Source organism: Cygnus olor, chromosome 1 (assembly GCF_009769625.2).
Source record: "Cygnus olor isolate bCygOlo1 chromosome 1, bCygOlo1.pri.v2, whole genome shotgun sequence".
NCBI lineage: Eukaryota > Metazoa > Chordata > Aves > Anseriformes > Anatidae > Cygnus > Cygnus olor.
Genome location: NC_049169.1, coordinates 101,539,803 through 101,559,314, shown reverse-complemented (window position 1 = coordinate 101,559,314; position 19,512 = coordinate 101,539,803). Strand labels below are relative to the sequence as shown.

The 19,512-nt window shown below is 37.6% G+C and overlaps 1 protein-coding gene across 1 annotated transcript in view; it reads right to left on the bottom strand.

Annotated features, from left to right (window-relative positions):
- The window catches only part of LOC121078239 (transient receptor potential cation channel subfamily V member 6-like), a 28,018-nt gene extending 9,716 nt beyond the window's left edge, over positions 1–18,302 (bottom strand). The window contains exons 1-7 of the mRNA XM_040574175.1: positions 17,682–18,302; positions 6,091–6,188; positions 5,551–5,673; positions 4,079–4,219; positions 3,446–3,544; positions 3,057–3,232; positions 2,000–2,146 (exon numbers count right to left, since the gene is read on the bottom strand). Coding sequence (XP_040430109.1) covers positions 2,000–2,146; positions 3,057–3,232; positions 3,446–3,544; positions 4,079–4,219; positions 5,551–5,673; positions 6,091–6,188; positions 17,682–17,812 — 915 coding nt within the window. The 5' untranslated portion in view covers positions 17,813–18,302. The remainder of the gene's footprint in view (positions 1–1,999; positions 2,147–3,056; positions 3,233–3,445; positions 3,545–4,078; positions 4,220–5,550; positions 5,674–6,090; positions 6,189–17,681) is intronic.
- Between the last annotated feature and the right edge of the window lie 1,210 nt (positions 18,303–19,512).

The following is a 19,512-nucleotide window of genomic DNA, read 5'->3' as shown; positions in this document are numbered from 1 at the left end:
TTGTAGGTCAAGGGGCTCAGTCTACTTTAAGACAATCAGTGTTATTTCATTTGCAGTTTGTCTGCCTATAAAAAGGGAAGAATTTGACTGGCTATTCTTATAGAAGGTATGTAGGGTTTGCAAGAACAGTAAGGTACTTTTCCAGGAATCCTTGTTGAGTTTGCTAACTGAGAACCAAAAAGTCAACAAGGACTTTTCTGTAAAAGGGAGACAAAGCCATATATATAATTCACTGAAAAATACCCCAGTTCTGACAGATCCTTGAAGATAAAACAAAAGACTAACAACTAAAGTTTCTGATAAACTTTAAAAATGTTTTTGATATGTATGCCAACAAAGAACTAAGGAAAACAGACTATTCCCATTAGTATAGTAATACAAGTATTTTTTTCTCAGATTATTTAGGATAAGAAAATAATAACTTCTTTTTCAAATGTGATTAGTATTTGTCTAAAGCTTCATGACTGATATAAAAATATAACATTTTAGGTTTCTGCATTATGAACTGGGTGGTACTTAACTGAATCATCTATATCAAATTTTCAATTTCTGATAAAAGATTGACACTTAGAGCATAAGTTGGACTTATGCTAATGAAATTGATCCACACACTTAATTAAATTCTTCTAGACCTACTTCTTCTTGTACCATTTAGTGGACTGCTGCAATGAGCAAGAAGGAGATATAAGTCAAGAAGTCCAGAGAACATGGGAAATATTTTGCGCCAAAGATATACAAAATGCAGAAAAGAATTCCAAGCTATACATGCAAAAAGTGCAACTACTCGTGATTAAGAGCGTTCTGGAAAACAAAGAAGTCTGATGGTTTCAGGGGACACCTTACCCTCTGAAACTGAGAATGTTGGAACTGCATTTACTATGTGTTCTGGAAAAAAACAGATGCACAATATTCTTTCTTTTAGGGTTATGGTTTAGCCTTCTGGATAACTTCTAAAGTTGTTCTGTTTTACGATATGGACTGCTTTCCTCTGAATTTCCATATGTATCACCATAAGTAGAAGTTCAGAGGATTTTTAAATATAAACAAATGAGAATTTCATGAACTTCCTCCTCATAGAACAATAGCTGAAACATTTGTTTCAGAAGTTTAACTTATTTTTTTATAAATTGAGATAATATATGGTTGACAGCATTTCACTAAAACATTCATTTAATAACTCAAGTGTCTTCTGATTCATCGCTGATTCAGCAGAGATAATCTGCCCACTTTGTTTTGAGTCATAACCTGGATAAACAATGTCATTAAATGAAGTAAACGATAAGGAGCGTTTTTAAAATGTGTTCCAGTTTAGGATTTCTGAACATAGTTTGCCTCACAAGGATGTTGTGAGGGTTAATCAGTATCACTGCTACAGAAAGCTACTTGCTAGAGCTACTCTAGAGCTGCTTGTTATTTATATCTTTAAGGCCGGGAAAAGAGAGAGAACCTTCACTGAATCACATTGCCTGTAGCTTGCTAATATGAAGTTCTTTCAATCATCTGCAAGCTTCACATCTCAGAAAAAAAATGTTAAAGCTTGAAATATAACCATATAATCAAAAAGCTGCTGTATTTCATGTGTTGCCTGAAATATATAATACAAAGTCCTTGCCTTGTGGATCACAGAATCATAGAATCATTCAGGTTGGAAAAGACCTCTTTAAATCATCTAGTCCAACCTTTGACATAGTACTGACAAGCCCACTAATAAACCATGCTACTAAATTCTACATCTACAGGTGTCTTGAAGACCTCCAGGGATGGTGACTTAATCACTTTCCTGGGCAGCCTATTCCAGTGCCACACAACCCTTTCAGTAAAGAAATTTCTCCTAATATTCAACCTACACCTGCCCTGGAGCAACTTGAGGCCATTTCCCCTTGTCTCATCACTTGGTGCTTGGGAGAATATGGAAGAGTGTGAGTCTTCAAACTCATCATTCTTCTCCTTTTATAATCACCATGGTATGCACATAAAACGCGTTTTGTGCCCACAGTACCTCTCTCTTCTTGGTTGAGACAATGAGCTCAAGAAAGGACTGATCTTCAGCCCAGGAGTCAATCTCTGTGAGATCATATAGCACAGTGGTCAAGGGTCCAAAGGACCAGAGATTGTGCTTCCGCTTCTGCATGAGGTATTGAAACATCTGGGGAGATAAGAAGTGGGGTGAAGATATCAGAAGCTTTCCAGTAAGTATTTGTTCTCATTGCATATACACTGAAGAGTGTAAAAACTATGTATTACCAAATATTTTCCTTGAACTTTGTTATTGTCGTTCTCACATCTCTCAGAGACAATTATACCTTCCAGCAGGTTAAGAAAAGGAAGAACTTCAGTTGTCTCCCATTTGATTATTAGCTCATGTTTGAAGTAAAGAATGAAGTCCTTAGCTCTAGTCAAACTGCTGAAGTTATTTGTCACAGTAATGTCTCCAAAGTATAGATTTTATTTGTTGATTAGGAAAAGAAAAATAATCCATTTATACTTTTCTACAGGTTATCAGGAAAGAGGTATGGAAAGGGATATGGTCCTTTGTGGATCTACAGAAGCAACACTGATCATCTTTGTCTTTTTGTTAAAAGGAAAGATGAGAGTTTATATCCAATATTGAGATCTTATCTCCAAATAAGTGTCTGTAGATATCTGGAGAACTTCCCTTCGCATCACATTTAGGGTAACAAAATAGAGATAAAAAAAACAACTTCAGTCAGACTTTTAAAATATGGCTGGAGGTGGGTATTTTTGCTAACAGTTATTTAACTGAAATGCTTCAAAAATTAGATCAAAGGATCTATTATATAACCATTAGTTTATTTCATTAGGATGAAGAAAATTCTTATACAGGTTCTCTGGTCTTATATAAGATTTCCAGGGAAAAATAAATAAATAAATAAATAAATAAATAAATAAATAAATAAATAAAAGAAGGACTTGTTCTGTATCTTCTACCCACTAACAGTATGCACAAACTCCTTTGCTCCGTGTGATATTATTTCAAGTTCTCTGTTTCTGAATAAAATCTTTAGAATAGAAGCAACTGCATCATACAAACTCACCACAGTGTTGCCCTCAACTCCAGCCAGTTTGAATGGAGTAAGCCCCTCATTGTTAGGAATCAATTCAAGTGATCCTGGTCCTTCTTTGTTCCTGTCATAGGAAAGTATCAGGCTGTACATGTGGCAGGCAAATGTCTTATTAGGCTGGAGAACCAAGATGTGAAGAACAGTGTTACCTGTGAAGGAAGCAGAACAGATAAAATACATTAAATAGCCCAAACCTCTGAAAAGACTGGCAATAGACTGATGCTATTAACAATGGCTTTCATTTTCCTCACAACCCTCATCCCAAATCTGCTTGTAATGAGAGAAAAATGTGTGTGTACATAGATGATAAGGTCTGATTTAAAGTGTCCAGATCCACTGTATGCAATTCACTAGGCACATACCCAGGTAATCCTGAGCTCTAATGTCAGCTCCATTTTCAATGAGTAACTGCACAATCTCCTCATTTCCCACACAGGCAGCAAATGACAAAACATGCTCTCCTGCAAAGAAAGGAACGGGGGGGTCAATATAAAGACCCTAGCAGGCAAGTGAGGTTGAAGCATTCTGAGGAAAATTTATCCACATCACAAAGCCAGAGTGTATAAAAGCAATCTGTAAAAGTAATCTGTGCAGTTCCTGCACCACTCCTCATCCTACTCAGAAAGCACCTGTCTCACACAACATTGAAAGGGGGGAGTATTCTTTTCAGAAGAGTATGTCCATAAAAAGGATGACAAGTGAGTTACAGTATATGCTGCTACAAAGAAATTACATTATATTTTTTAAGCGATATATAATTTCTGTATACATGCAAATATGTAAAATGTATATGATCTAGGTATTTGTACTATGTAGTATTTACATACTTAGATGGAGCTTTACTATCAACTAAAAGGTGTATGAATGATGACCCCTGAAGACAGAAGCCTCCACTTATGCAGTTTAGATGGGGAGCAAAGCAAGCCTCCCTCATATTCCCTCATCACTCTGTTGGTTGCCTCCCATAGCAACAGGGGAAGAAGATAAGGATGTACCAAAATAGAGAAGGTTCTGGGAGCTGCGTCTGAAGAAGTGCCCAGTGGCCTGGGCTGCGCAGATATTGGCCCCTTTCTTGAGTAAAGCTTTCACCAATGTGATGTTCTGGTTCACTGCTGCAATGTGGAGAGCTGTCTGCCCTGTAAAACACAGAAATAAAACCTTGCCTTCCAAGAAAGCAGCATTTCACACATGGTAAATCCAAGTTTATTGGGATTGCATCCATAAGGGGAATATAATTTTGCTTTGAAGTTATCCCTGTTGTGCACAGCAGACTGGAGACATCCAGTAGTCTTGTTCTACTTAAATCTTTTTATGAATTAATGAAAAATGATTTTACGAACTGCCAACAAAATCTGTAGGATGCAGTCAGTAACAGCAACCACATTTGTTTTTAATCCCCATTATTTGTCAGTGAAAGAACTATTTTTTGTCCTTTCAGAGATCTTTTCTCACTATATGAAGGAAATTGAGTTGCTGGAGTATGTCCAAAGACAGGCAATGAAGCTCTTGAGAGAAGAAGTCTTATGAGTAGTGGCTGAGGGAGCTGGGGCTGTTTAGCTTGGAGGAAAGAAGGCTCAGGGGAGACCTTATTGTACCTTAAGGCAGGCTGCAGTGAGGTGGGGATCAGGCTCTTCTCCTAAGCACTAAGGGTTAAGACAAGGGGAAATGGCCTCAAGTAGTGACAGAGGAGGTTTAGGTTGGATATTAGGGGAAATTTTTTTACTGAAAGGGTTGTGTGACATTGGAATAGGCTTCCTAGGAAAGTGGTTGAGTCACCATCCCTGGAGGTCTTCAAGATACATGCAGATGTAGAACTTAGTAGCATATTAGTGGACTTGTCAGTACTACATTAGAGGTTGGACTAAATGATCATTCAGGTTGGAAAAGACCTTTATGAGTCTATGTAGATAACCCCTTTGGCACATAGAGAATCATAAGATCATTAAGGTTGGAAAAGACCTGCAAGATTATCTAGTCCAACCATCCCCCTACCACCAATATTACCCACTAAACCATGTCCCTAAGTACAACATCCAACCTTTCCTTAAACACCCCCAGGGATGGTGACCCTACCACCTCCCTGGGCAACCTGTTCCAATGCCTAACCACTCTTTCTGAGAAGAAATTTCTCGTAATTTCCAACCTGAAGTTTCCAACATGACTAGATGTGTCTATAGCAAAAAGCAAACCTCTATATATTTTTGCCATCCCATTGTAGCCAACAGGCCCACCTGTATTTAAGGGTTTGTGAGTTGCGCATTTGCATGTTTGGTACATGCTAGTTTTAATATAGTCCCACCTTCCACAAAGGGTCAGGAACCATTTGTATATTGGTTTTGCAATGTAACACTTCAGTAATATATTCAACCAAGCATGGCATAAGCCCGTTTCCGAACTAGAAACGGCTAATACCTCCCCCCTCCCCATGCAGGGAACCCTTTCCCATCCTCATTCCTTGAGAAGTTACCTTCATAGAGCTCTGATGTCATCTTCTCATTGACAAGCTCTGGAGCTGCTTCCATCAGAGCCACTGCAGCCTCCACGCTATTATACAAGGCAGCTACATGAAGGGCAGTCTCCCCTGTTGCACCTAGAAAGAGTAAGGGAAGCATGTGAGTCATCTACACATTTAGCTAGATGGGACAAAATAAGATATGGATTTATTGGGGCGGAGAATTATGGGAATGCTAAGTTCTCCTTTGAGTACTGCCAGGTGCCATCATCATACATGGTAATGGCCACATAAGTGCAAGTGACAGCAGACTCGCACATCAAGTAAAATGTAAAAAAAGGCCTGTTCAAGCTGTAAAACTCTGAACTTCACCAGCCATTTAGGATTTGATGACCTGAGTTAGAGAACTCACTTTGTTGCAAAGCTGCTGACATACATTTAAAGTCACTTGATTCTGCCAATGCAAATGTTGTAACAAACTAACTTACTACTATACTCATTGTAGCAGGCTCTTGCTTTCCCCAGAAAACAATTTAGAGCAAATAATTGCATTACCTCTCTGGTAGATATCACATGTTCCATCAGTGAGAAGTTTCCTAATGGCTGGGAGGTTGTTCTCCTTGGCAGCCTGGAGGAGTGGGGACTCACAGATCCTGCAGTCAAGTAAAAGTGGCTGCTAAGGAACACAGAGAAACACATGGTGCCTGTCTACAGAACATTTCTTGAGAGAGTATGAACCTTCAAAAATTTTCCTAAAAGACAAGTAATGCACACCTACCATTTGAGGTATTTTTGAATGCAAGAAAAAAGAACCAGCAAAAGCATACAAATGCAGTGCTAAAACACGCAAGCAAGCGAGCAAGCAAGCAGGTAGTTAGTTCATCATCTCCTATCTTACTGATGCTCAACCATATGGTGGCAGCAGAGGGAAAGCTAGGAGAAATGAATAACTAACTGAAATGTTTCTGGTTTATATAGCCCACATTTTGAGGCCTAGAAGATACTCCTCCTGCCAGTAAGCTAGTTATCTCAAGAGCCAGAAGAAAAACAAGTAGGTTTAAAAAAAAACAAAAAAAAAACAAAAAAAAACACGGTTTAGAAAATAATAATATTTTAAATGTTTTAAAAAAAATCTGCATCTGAATTTCTCCCATAATGACTAGAAAAGAAGTACAAACAAGCATTCCCTGTGTGTCTTGACAAGGAAGGAGATCTGAAATAGTTACTCATCAAACAAAGTTATGAGGAAAATTGAAAAGCTTAGCTATACTATTTTTTCTCTGATGTTGAGAAAATTGAGGAAATTAACAGGAACTAGAATGTATGCCAATTCTAGAAAAGAGCATGTCATCAGACATGTTCCAGACCAAATGATTCATTTATAGTTGAATAATGCGTTTGGCGCTTCCACCAGACTGGGTTATTTTAGTAGTTCCTTTGGTGTTAAGAATTTACAAGTACAGTCACTAACTTTACTAGGTCCATTGATGCAAACAGCGGATTGAGGGAGGTGCTCCTCCTCCTCCTCTATTCAGTATTGGTGAGGCAACGCCTAGAGTACTGTGTCAAGTTCTGCACTCCTCAGTATGAAAGACATATGCAGCTCCTAGAGAGAGTTCAGCAAAGGACAATGAAGATGATTAAGGGAATGAAGTATCTCTCATATGAGGAAAGGCTGAGAGAGTTGGGACTGTTTAGCCTAGGAGAGAAGGCTTGGGAGAGATCTCAAAGTGCATGAATATCTGAAGCTAGGATATAAAGAGAATGGAGCCAGGCTCTTTTCAGTGGAGCCTGGTGACAGGACAAGAGGCCATAGGCACAAACTGAAACACAGGAGGTTCTGTCTGAACTTCAGGAAAACAGTTCTTTACTATGAGGGCAACTGAGTACAGGCACAGGTGGCCCAGATGGCCCAGACAGGCTGTAGAATCTCAATTTGGGGGGATAATTAAAAGCTATCTGGATATGGTCCTGGTCAACCTGCTATAAGTGATCCTGCCTGAGCAACGGGATTGGAACTAGGTGAACTCCTCAACCATTCTGTGATATTCTAGAAAGTACAAAGTTGATCACAGCGGTGGATAATCAACTCTTTTAATTTAGTGTAGCCCTTGGCAATATTCAGTACTTCTTCAGCTCCTGTTCTGACATGATGTCTGTAAGCTAGCTGCCCTCAACTACTAGTGTAAAAATGGCAAAACAGGAATCTTTTAACTTGAAAACCACATCTCCAAATTAAAAATACGTTTTAAATATTTAAATAATTTATGTGTTGTTGATGTTGTTTTTAAATATGTCCAGTTCATCAGGTTTGAATGCTTTGGACAGGCATTCTTTCAGTCTACTTCATTTGTCTAAAACTTAGGTGATCGACCTGAGCTGGTCACCTGGGTACTCAGTACAGTCAGTGGATAGAGGTGTACCTGTAATGCACTGTAGTTAGTGAGACTGACTATGTAGCCTATAGTGGTTTAGACAAGTAAGTTATGCAAGACAAACTTCATGCATGATGTGATTCTACATGTACTGAGTTCTGCTTCTTCACAGATACGACACAGCTGTTGCAGAGCTTTACATTTGCTTGGGAATCTGAACAAACTCAGTCCTCTGCCATGTTTGCCACTCATATTTACACTTCCTTTTACATTTTACCACCTGTGTTGCCTGTTTGCCCATGCTACCCTTGGTAGCAGGCTGAGAAGGGCCAGCAGCCTCAGATTTTGTGGCCATGTCTAATTAGCAAATGAAGTACAAAAAAAAAATAATAATAATAATAATCTGTAAAACAAGCAAAAGAATAAAAGAATAATCATGGTGAATGATCAGTGAATAATTCAGCATAATTTATCTGCAAACTCCAGCTGAAGGAGCTGTTAAGTCTCTTTTAAGACAAATATGAGTGGAGCAACTGGCTTTCATCCCCAGGTCTCACAGATCCTGAATGGGGTTATTGCACTCATTAACATGGACCATACTTATGCTTTTAAATTACAAAGAATAAACCAGCTCTATAGGTGATGAGGAACACCCTACAAACCTGCCACCTAGGATTTTAACGTGCCCTGTTATCCCAAAGTATAAGGATAAAAAGCAGGAAGGTCTAACTTTGGGATGCTTGGAGAAAGACCCCTGGCAGAGTATTGAGTGTACTTGAGTACAACTTTTATTGTTGTTGCCTTGGTTTTGGTTTCTTCTGGGAAGGATGGAGGAGTTAATATTGTGACAGAGCTGGGTCACAGACCTGCTTCAGTTTCAGGAAAAAAAAAGAAGCAGCATCCAGTTTCCCAGAGGAGTTAGGAAAACCCTGAACCAAAAGAGACCAAACGTTTTCTAGATAATAAATAAGAGAAGTATTTGCAGAGGGAAAAATTAAAATGGTATTGAAAACTTGAACAACAGGTCCCATCTCTTCCTATGAGTTAGCCAAACCATCATACAAAATATCTCGTAAATAAAAACTTATTTACAGTTTTCTTATTTACTGCCTTCTGAGAAGAACAGAAAATTTATTTTCAATTATGTTGTTGCTGTACTAGTTACTCGCAATGTGTGCTTGGTCATTAACCAAATAACCTTTGCCTGTTTTCAAAATGAGTTGCAAGCAAAAATCACAGACACACACACACACAAGAACAAATGAACTAATAATTTGGGGTTATTATCTCTGCTATCCTACAATATATTCAGATTAATCCTTTCATTCATCAGAGGTGTCCAGGGTAGATTCCTTTGATTTTCTTCTTTTTGTCTGTTAAAAAAAAAAAAAAAAAAAAAAAAAAAAAAAAAAACACGTAAATAGCCGAAGTTCAAGAGCTAAAGATTTAAGGGGATGAAAGACCCCCAAATCCAAAAGAAACAGGCTATGTCTCATGAGTTTTAAGTGTGAAATAGCAAGAGAATACTCTCTCCAAATGGGTTAAGTCCATCTTTAGATCTGTGTTCAGATATAAGTTTTGTGCTTTTATCTTGTCTCTGCTATCTTATAGTACAGATTTTTAATTTATTCTTAATCACCTAGCATGGCTCAGGTGATGTAATGTGTGGAGTGGAATAAGTCTAACTTCATCCCTCTTCTTTCTACCAGCCACATTATGTTCTTTTACCACAGTATAACTACCTCCAGTGGACTACATGCTAGTAACAGGCACACAAAGACACACATTAAAAAAAAAAAAAAAAAAAAGGCATGAAAAAAGCATGTGGGACAACTCCATTGGTCAAACCATAAACTTGAAGAAATATTCAATGCTTTCTCCTTGTGATGCCACAGATTTCTTCCTTCTATTCTGGTATTATTTAGCTGTAAGCTTCGGGCATGCAGTTTATAGAGCAAATACAGTATGTGTTTTGCATTAGTTGATTACACTGACATTAGAATACATTATGAATATAACTCTATTGTAAGCCACAAGAAAGTCCACATCAGAGAGAGAGAGAGAGAGAGAGAGTGAGAGAGAGAGAGAGAGGCCTATGGTATAAGATGTTTTATCAGAACTTGTGCTTTTTAGGATAATTTAATAATAAAGTCATAGGAAAACAAGCAACGTAAATTCTGTGGCTTATGGAGATACATATTTCTTGCTTTAGATTATTCTTTTGAATGCAATAGTATAGACCCTTGAAGCAGAAATAATTCTTTGATATGCAGTTTTCTCTGAATTTAATCCACCTGAAATACGTGAATTCTGCACAGCTTTACAGCAGAAGGAGACTGACACACTTGGGAGACAAAAGCAAAACAAAAAGACATATCAGAAATCCACAGATAAATAGGAATCATTTGAATAACTGTGAACTAATGGGTAAAGGCTATAGGTAAAGTCAGCACAAATTCAATAAAATAAAATAAAAGTAACACTTCCTATTACCAACAGCATCCTATTTTCTAAATCAGTAGAAACTAGGCTAGAAAAACACTAAAGAATGGAAGTTAAGTAAAAATTCAGAATATAAAGAACCAAACTGAACAAACCACGGAGTCATTCTGACATATTTTTTTGTGTCCTTCAAATTCTTGGCCTTGCTGCTCTGAGAAGTATTACTTATTTAGCTTACTCATGTGTTAGTTGCGTTAGCTGCTAATTATATGACTTGAGAACATGGCATCCAGGATCAGGCAAATAGGGACAAAATAAAGTAGCACTTTGAGCAAATGTTGTAAATTTCAATGTCAGTAAAGCAAATTTGCCACCTCTGCCAGTATTTTGGCTGAGGAAGACTGTTTTCTTGGAGAACTTAACTTTATGAGGCAGAAAGTGGGAAGGAGGTGGGGTTTTCCATAGTATAAACAATGCTACAATTAATTTGTTGATGCTTTACTGGGTAGGCATTTATCCCTCAAATGACCTCAGAGAGGAGGAAGGATTGGGCAAGAGACAATGTGGGAGGACACAAACACAACACCTTTCTCAAAAAACTCTCCAAAGCCCATGTAAACAACTAATTAAATTAGAAGCCTGCTAAGAGGTTGACACCTAATAAATACTGTACTCAGCTTTCAGAAATTTAGGGGAAAATTGTCAAAACTCCCTACTTGTAGGGATCCCCAACTGGGGTCAGAGAATTGGAGATCACAGGCCAAGTAGCAAGCTGGCGAAGAACCCAGAATTGTTGGTAAATATCATAGCACACTGCCTGTGATGCCTCAAAAGTCCATGACGTGTGTATATACCATATGCTTCTACTATCACTTAATTTTCAGGCCTCTAATTGGAGAAGCATTTTACTCTCATTTAAAACATACTATCATAATTTTCAACTCATTTTTAGTAAGTTTAATGAATTACAGCAATGTGCTGAGCATATAAATGTTGACAAATAGAGGATACCAATTTAAAAAATAAAACAAATTAAGTCACATGAATCTAGAACCTTCAAAATATTTGAATATATTGAGCTGTTTAAAAAAACAGTTCTGCATGTTTAGCCAATTTTCTTCCTGATCCATTATGAACAGCACGATTTTTAAATATTACAACTCTAGTTTCTTTGTCAAAGCAGCAGCAAAGAAAAAAAAAAAAAGAACAGAGAGAGTGGATTTCAAACATGATTCAGAGGCATATTTAGACACATTTAGAGAGAAGATAATTCAGCACTTCTAAGTAAATCTGCTGTTCTAAATCATTCCTTTCATCAGCTATGGAATCAAGGGACTCTAAGCTTTTACTTCATCCATTTACTTTAGGTATGTAACACCAAGTGGTGCTGATGTTGCCTTATACAATCAGTTTAGGATAAAACACAGATATGTAGCTAAACAGTAGTTCTGATAGGCAATGAATGCTACAACAGTAGCGGCTTAGAAGCACACACGGGTTCTTCTTACTGAGCCCAGGGTATGTAGCTGTCTTGAGACACTTGGTGAGTGTTGGTGTTGAGACAGTGGAACAGATAGTCCAGAGAACTAGTGGATGCCTGATCCCTGGAAGTGGTCAAGGTCTGGATGGATGGGGGTTTGAGCAACCTAATCTAGTAGAAGATGTCTCTGCCCATGGAAGGTGGGATGGAGCTAAATGATCTTTAAAAGTCCTTTCCAACCCTAAGTATTCTATGATTACTATCAGTCAATTTTCTTAATAGATGATGCAGTGATATGCTCAGGAAGCTCTGAGTTGTTTTTCAATATAGGTAAGGCCAAAATCAGGAACACCCAAAAATCCATTGTGAAACAAATGGAAGATAGAATGTAGGTCAGCTGCTGACTGAGAGAGTCATGTAAAATTGTTTTAAATGAGATTAAGGATTTCACAAACACTTTCTGACGGCAACATGTATCCTTACAGATTAATGGCTTCCTAAGTACTTATTTTAGAGTGCATCCTGCTCATTGCATTTAAGAGGAATACAAAAACTCCATAAATCTTATCTCTGCTGTAAAAATAGGAATTTAGTTTCACAGGTTTATCATTTGAATTAAAGAATTATGCTAAATATGTGAACTGTTTGGAAAACCAGCAATCTGAAACTGCTTTTTTTCAAAACTGGGCTCACTTGAGGTACAATGAAGCATCTGTTTCTCCTCCTTTCTTCCTTTCTCAGATTCTACTGCTTAAGTCATTCCCATTATGGAGATTTCCTATTGTATGCTACAGTTTAAGATTGGCATTTGCTAGCTTCATGCATTATCCCTACACCCATGTCAGCTACAGAGAATCTAAAGCAGTTCTTTGTAACTTGGCTATAAATTCATGTGCAGGATATTATTTCAACTTTCCCTGTTGTGTTCAGGTTGTCTATGATGAACGCTTCATTATGGCATGGCCAAAGAAAATTCATCTTCACACTCCCTTCTGCTGCATGTTTATGTGAATATATGCAAGTCATTAAGAGAGCAGTGGATTGCTTATAGAGGAGCTAATCAGCCAGAAAGATGATCAATCTAACAAAATGCTAAAGAGTGAGATATAAAGTAACAGTAAAAAGTAAACAGGAGACAGATGATAGGGGCTTGGATAAGCAATACAGAAGCAGGGGCAGCAAATTTGAAACTCTTATGCGTTTATGTTGAAGCCCTTTCAGCTGTCAGTAAAGAGAGCTTCTCTAGAAATAAATGAAATGGGTTACTAACTACTAATGTTACTAGACAAAAAAAAAATGATATGGAAGTCAGATATTTAAGCTGTCTACTTCACTGAGTAGCAGAAATCTTGTTCAGTCACTTCCAGCAAGGCTATCTCCTAGCAATAATATACCTTTCTTTTTTTTCCTCTTTTTTTTTTTTTTTTTTAAATCTGCATCTACGAGCACCCCAAAATAATCTCATGCTAGAACTGGATCAATAGTTCATCAGAGGTTACTTTTTATTATCACTAAGTTATTTATTTAAAAAAAAAAAAAAAGTTATCTGAAACACAACCTCTCCCTGCATCAGGACTTCCAACCTTCTTCAATAATGTTTTTTTTTATTTCAGTTGTGTTCCTCACCCTGTGTCTAATTGCCTTTATCTATTTTTGAGTTTGTTCTTTTCATAGTTAAATAACTTCCAAAAATCAATGAGTCTAAGCTATATCTCCATATCTTAGGCACTCGTGCCAAATGCACATTTGTTTGTATATTGAGAGTTCTGGAGGACTTTTACACCAATGAAATTGAGGTGTTTTGTTTTCCTTTATTAGACTCAAAAATTCCATCCAGATGAAGGTGTAATAGCATAAGAAAATACCAAAAAATCATCAGTGATGCTTTTGATTTAATTTTACATGTAGCAGCAAAATTTTTGCAACAGACTGCTCTTTTCATCTTGGCTACTCAGAACTGTTATTGAATAGTATTACAGGTAGAACTGGAATCTTCTTTTCACTGTGAACACATCTTTGGAAGCAAAGGAACCAATTAATGTTGACAGGCATTGTGGATTTTAAGACAGGCGAGTTATATGTTAATTTGTGCACTGAAAACTCAGTAATGTTGTTTAGGCAAAAGAAAAAAACAAAAGAAAAAACATCTCTTATGCACAACACACCTGGGAAAGATTTGTCTAGAAGGTGAAGGCTTTCTGTGTCCCCATACAACTCTTAAGCAGACCAATTCAATAACATTAAACTGACCTTTTATTTGTGCCATGTTTGTTTTCACAAGAGTCAAAGCACTTTACTAGAGTACCTGTGAGACTGAACAACCACAAAAAGATTTGGCAACTAAAGGGATTATAAAGCTTTCATTTCAGCATGGTTGGAGTGACTTCTGCCAGTTATGCAAAGTTAGCTCCTTGCAAGTTATGTGAATTGGTCCAAGCTCCTCTAATACATTGTTTCTCATAGCACAGATTTCTATAATTAATTAATGTGTAAAAGGGCTTTGATAATTCTGTTGAAATGTATCACACAAATTAAATGTTTTATTGTTATTAGAATAATTAAATCTCACTGCATACCAGGAAAGTCAGATGATACCAGTAATCCCTGAGAAACAGCTGAGAAACACACATAAAATAGATGATTTATCAATCCAAATTACAGAGGTGGGCAATAGCAGAAAGAAAAATAAAACTTAATGGTCCATGTATTCAATTGCTTTAATTTATCTCTCTATTATTTTTGATAAACAGTGTAATTCTTATATTGTGGAGTTTCAAAAATTACATGTTAGGAAGATTCTGTTCATATTTCCTTATAACCTTTTACACTGAAAGCCAGATAAAAACAAACAAAACAATAGCCATCCAACCAATGGCTCTTATTGTTTCTGGGAGATCTGTTAAGCTGTGACAGGCAAGTGACTCCTCTTCACCCTCATCAGGCCTGCATTTTCATAAATAGTTCTCTTTGTTAATCCCATGATTATGAACTATATTGGTTCTTTGTTGTTGTTGTTTTAATGTTCATAATGTTCATATGCTCCAGGCTATGCAAATCCAATAGTTTAATTTCAAATTCTAGAATGCACATATGAGCTGTGACCTCCATCTTCAGGACTCCACACTGAGCTACAAGCTTGTTAAGGAGATTCTTGAATTGGAAGAGACCAGTAGAGCAAGGCATAATAAACTCTAAGTCCTCTCTATTAAAAGGAGATAGTATCACATTTCCTGAACTTGGATGTCACTTTGGGAAATGTTATACAGTGCAGGATTAAGCCAAAAAAATACCTCACTATGGATAATGCTGAGAGCAAATGCCAGTAAGTTTCAATGAACTAATACACGTGATAAAGGAGAATAAACAGCAACACCAGTGAAGGTGAGAACTACCAAAACAGTTAGCTTCCAGGTTTTATCAGTATTAGTTGTGAGTCAGTAAAAAGCGTTCTTCTTCTAGTGCAGAATCATGACACGCAGAATTATGAATTCAGAACATAGTAGAAAAGTAGTACCATATTTACCACTGGCTTTCAATATGATAACAGTGGAATGTAATTGCTGCTTATTCCTGTGTGTATTCCTTGTGTTAGTGCCATTAACATTAAGATGAATTCAAGCTGATGTCACAACACTGCCGTTCCCCAAAAGAAAATGACAGGATGAAGTAAAATCTGTCTTGGTTTACAGCAGTGTTTCCACATAAACAGAGGTTTTCTAAGAGTAGATCCATACATAAGTCACCACAGGAAGTTTTCCTTTTCTGTCTTTCTACCTGTACATAATTAAGAATATGAAAGCAATAAAAGTGATTCTAGTCCTCTGCAAAATGCTCCCTTTTGTTTTCTCAAAATCTGAGCATCTCTGGGGAAAAAAACATGGCTGCCTAGGACAAAATAGAAATATAGAAAGGAAAGAGTAAGACAATAAGGGGAAGCAATGGTCCTGTCCCTCCTCAGGAAAAAAAAAGTATTCACATATTGGCACCATGTTACTTTTGGGAAACACATACACCTAAAATTGGAGGGTACAAATGTGTTTCCATGCAACTCTCATTTCATGGACAGTGAAATTATACGCAGTACATGGGTTTTTACATAGATTTTTAGAAAGAAATACAGAAATGTTGTTTTGGGGACCACTGGGGTTTCACTATAATAATTGATAAGAAATTTATGATTTTTCTGTTTTTCTCTGTCAGAAGCAATGCACAAGATATTCATGGACCTGCAGCATACAACTTATGAGAAAAGTTTGATGGAGCTGGGCTCGTCAGGCAAAGAGAAGGTTGAACGGCAATCCAATATCAGCCTACGTGAATAGGAGTGACAAAGAGGAAGGGGCCAAACCCTTCTTGGTAATAGCTAATTAGTAAACCGTTTGGTTTGGCTACAACATCAAATGATGATTTCAGAAGTTCAGACTGAACTTTAGGAACAAAAACAAAACAAAACAAAAACCCTTTAGCAGATGGAATACTACAACACTTTAACAGATTCCTAAAGAATCTCTGTCCTGGAAGGCTTTCAAGACACACACAAAGCCAAAGTGGTGTGATTTAGTGTTGGCAATAAACTAGCTTTGAGTAGGTGGTTAGATTAGAAACCTCCAGAGGTCCCTTCCACATCTCTATGATATAAAATTGTGAAGATAATGTTATAAATATAAAAATATTAACATCTTTAGACTTTTATCTTGTATATGTTCACTTGGAGATTATGGAGATTACAGAGTCTGAGAATTTATTTTTCAGTTACTTATGACATTATTCATAAATGTACACAAACGTAAACACTTCAGAGTTCTATGGAGAAAATATTGTTCCCACACTCCCTTCCATTTTAAGTGTATTTATGTATCACTGCTTTGAAATAAAATAGCACAGGCCTTTGTTATTTTGTCAGAAGTTAAAAGATGATGTGGAATTTATTTCCCTAAAGACAGATAGGTACAGCTATTGCTATTAGGTTATTAGACTACTTATTTCTATACGCGTGTGTGTATACATACGTGCATACACACAGATAGAACTTTGTCCATTGAGGTCATTTTTCTGAGTTTTGGGGGAAAGAAAAAAAAAGTATGGAAGTATTTTTTGTTGTTTGACTACTGCAGACTTTGTGCATGCAGAAATAACAAGGAACAACAAAAAACAGATTCAGCTGGATTTCTGTGAATGCTCCTGCATCCCTGCCTGTGGAGGGAGCAACCTTGCACAACAGTAACAAACAGCCTTGATCCAGTATTTACATGTGAAAACACAAGCAATCTTCCTGATAACTGTAAGGTCTAAGAGAATTCTCTCTGTGAGATGTAGGTAATGACACGTGGTTGGAGGAATGAGAAATAGCAGTCAAACTGAGGAAGTGAATGACCATCAGATTGTGGAACAACACTGCACCCGTTCTATCCGATAGTAATGGCAACATTCAGAGAGACAGAAAGCAGAATCCCTGCAAAAAGCCATCATTTCAAACACAGCTGACTGCAGTATAAATGCCACACACACTCTCAGTTAAAACAAAACAAAACAAAACACACCTCATGTATTTCCTTGTGAGCTTTACCAGTGAAGAAGGAAAGTAAAAAACACGTGCTATTAATTTGTGAGTGAAGTCCTGCACTCATGGTAATTCAATGGAGATCTAGTAAATCCACCTGTGAAAGCAGATAAGATTGGAACTCCAGAAACATTCCACTTTGAAAGAAGAAGTCTGATAAAGAACAGTGCTCCAAGGTTTTTTAAAGCTTATTTACTGGCAGAAAAGCCTAAGGGAAGAGAGTAAGAATCAGCTACAGGGAGAGAGCAGCAGAAGAAAGGGAAGACGAGAATGCTGAAATGCACTGTACCTTTTCTGCTGGAGTAAGTAGATTTCATCCAGATGTTTATCCCAGGATTTTTTGCCTTGCAGCCTCTGACTTAGTCCATTCCAGATCCGGAAATAGAAGGGCTTACTATCACCAAATAAAGGTACCCCCATTGGATGTCACTTTTTCTTTCTTGCCTAGTTGTCTGAAAGCCAGTAATCCTCACTATGAAAACAGCCAGGTGAGGCTCCCTACAGGGCACCACTTGTCTGCCTCTGATCTGTTACACAGAGGACACTGTCCTTCAACTGCATCGGCTCATCAAAGTACATGTAAAAACACAAAATAAAATCACTTCTCCCTAGCAGACCAGACCTCAAGCCTGATCAAGTACTTAGTTTCCAAAATAGCCCAACCCAAAGGTGTGTCTGATTCAGTAATAGCTCACCAGCAGCCTGCACCTCACAAAGACCCTACACAGCACTGAGGAATCAGTACAGCATTGAAGTCCTATGCTTCTACTATTTATTTTGTTTCCAAAAGCAAGAATTCTGAAGTAATCACTCTCCTTAGGTACCTCTGACTTCCTCTGGAAAGCAATCTCAAAATAGACAGCTAAATGTGTCAGGCAAAACACCTTTTAGCTGAGAGAACATGTGAGAACGTGCCCTAAAAGACACTGTGTTCTGGGAAGGCGGTATAGAGGAGGACACACCTCCCATCCCAGCTGTCTGCAAATCCCATTAAAGACATAGTCATTATAGACTCCACCTACTCTGTGTCAAACAAAATCACATCACTTCACAAGTTGGAAAAAGAGTTTATATAGATTAATGCGTAAACATTTCATATTTCATTTTCCTTTGATTTTCTACAATCTCTCATTTTTTCTCCATGCTGTTATTCGAGGAAGAACAGTCATCTCTTCAGAACTCTTGGTTTATTTATTACCATGCCAGATTTCACATCTAAACTTCTGCAAGCTCATGATATATCTTGTTTGTAGAAACAGAAGTCACCACAATGAAAAAGAGCAATGCTTCAATGCAAACTTGAGGAAAAGCATCCAAAAATGTAAGATTCATTGAATTATCCAGTTTTAGGAGGAAGTGTCAGGTTAAACTGTCATTATGGGAAAAATGAATTCCTTGCTATATCAAGAGGTCAGAGCACAATACCAGGCAGATGTTGTAAGCAAAATGTTTTTTTGTTTGTTTTTTAAACAACATCAGTAATACATCCCTTCTAGCATTCTTGGCATTGGGGGGGGGGGGGGGGGGGGGGGGGGGGACAGGGCGGGGGGGGGGGGGAGGGTGTGGGCAGGGAGCAACTCCACTCAAAGTTGAGCAAGATATTTAGATATTGAATAACTAAGTTAGATGCTGTGGTAGACAAACACAATCTCTATTTTCCTGGGTTGTTCCCCCAAGCAGAGAATACTTTCTATTGTCTCTCCTTCCAGGGTAAAAACCCTGGAAGACTGCTATGAGCAGGGCAGGCAAGCAGTCACACATTCTTCCCTCTTGTGGCCAGCAGTACTGCTGTCACCCAGAGAGCTTCTTTAAGATAAAAGATGTGAATAACGTTCATCTAGCCGGTTGAGAAGGCAGATCTCAACTAGTCATGAAGGTAACAGTTGCAGCAGTCAATGCAATTCAAACAATTGCAAACCAGTATCTCTGGTGGACTCCCTAGGTTGTCATGATAGGGGAGAGGCAGAGCTCATTACAGCTCACATTCTTCAGACTGTTGTAAATCTGACTCAACAGTTTTCTTTTACCCACCAATACGAATACAAAATCTTAATACTGCAAAATAGTGCTTTTTATAATTCATGATACAAGTCATTTCCAAAGTTAGGAGAATGCAGAGC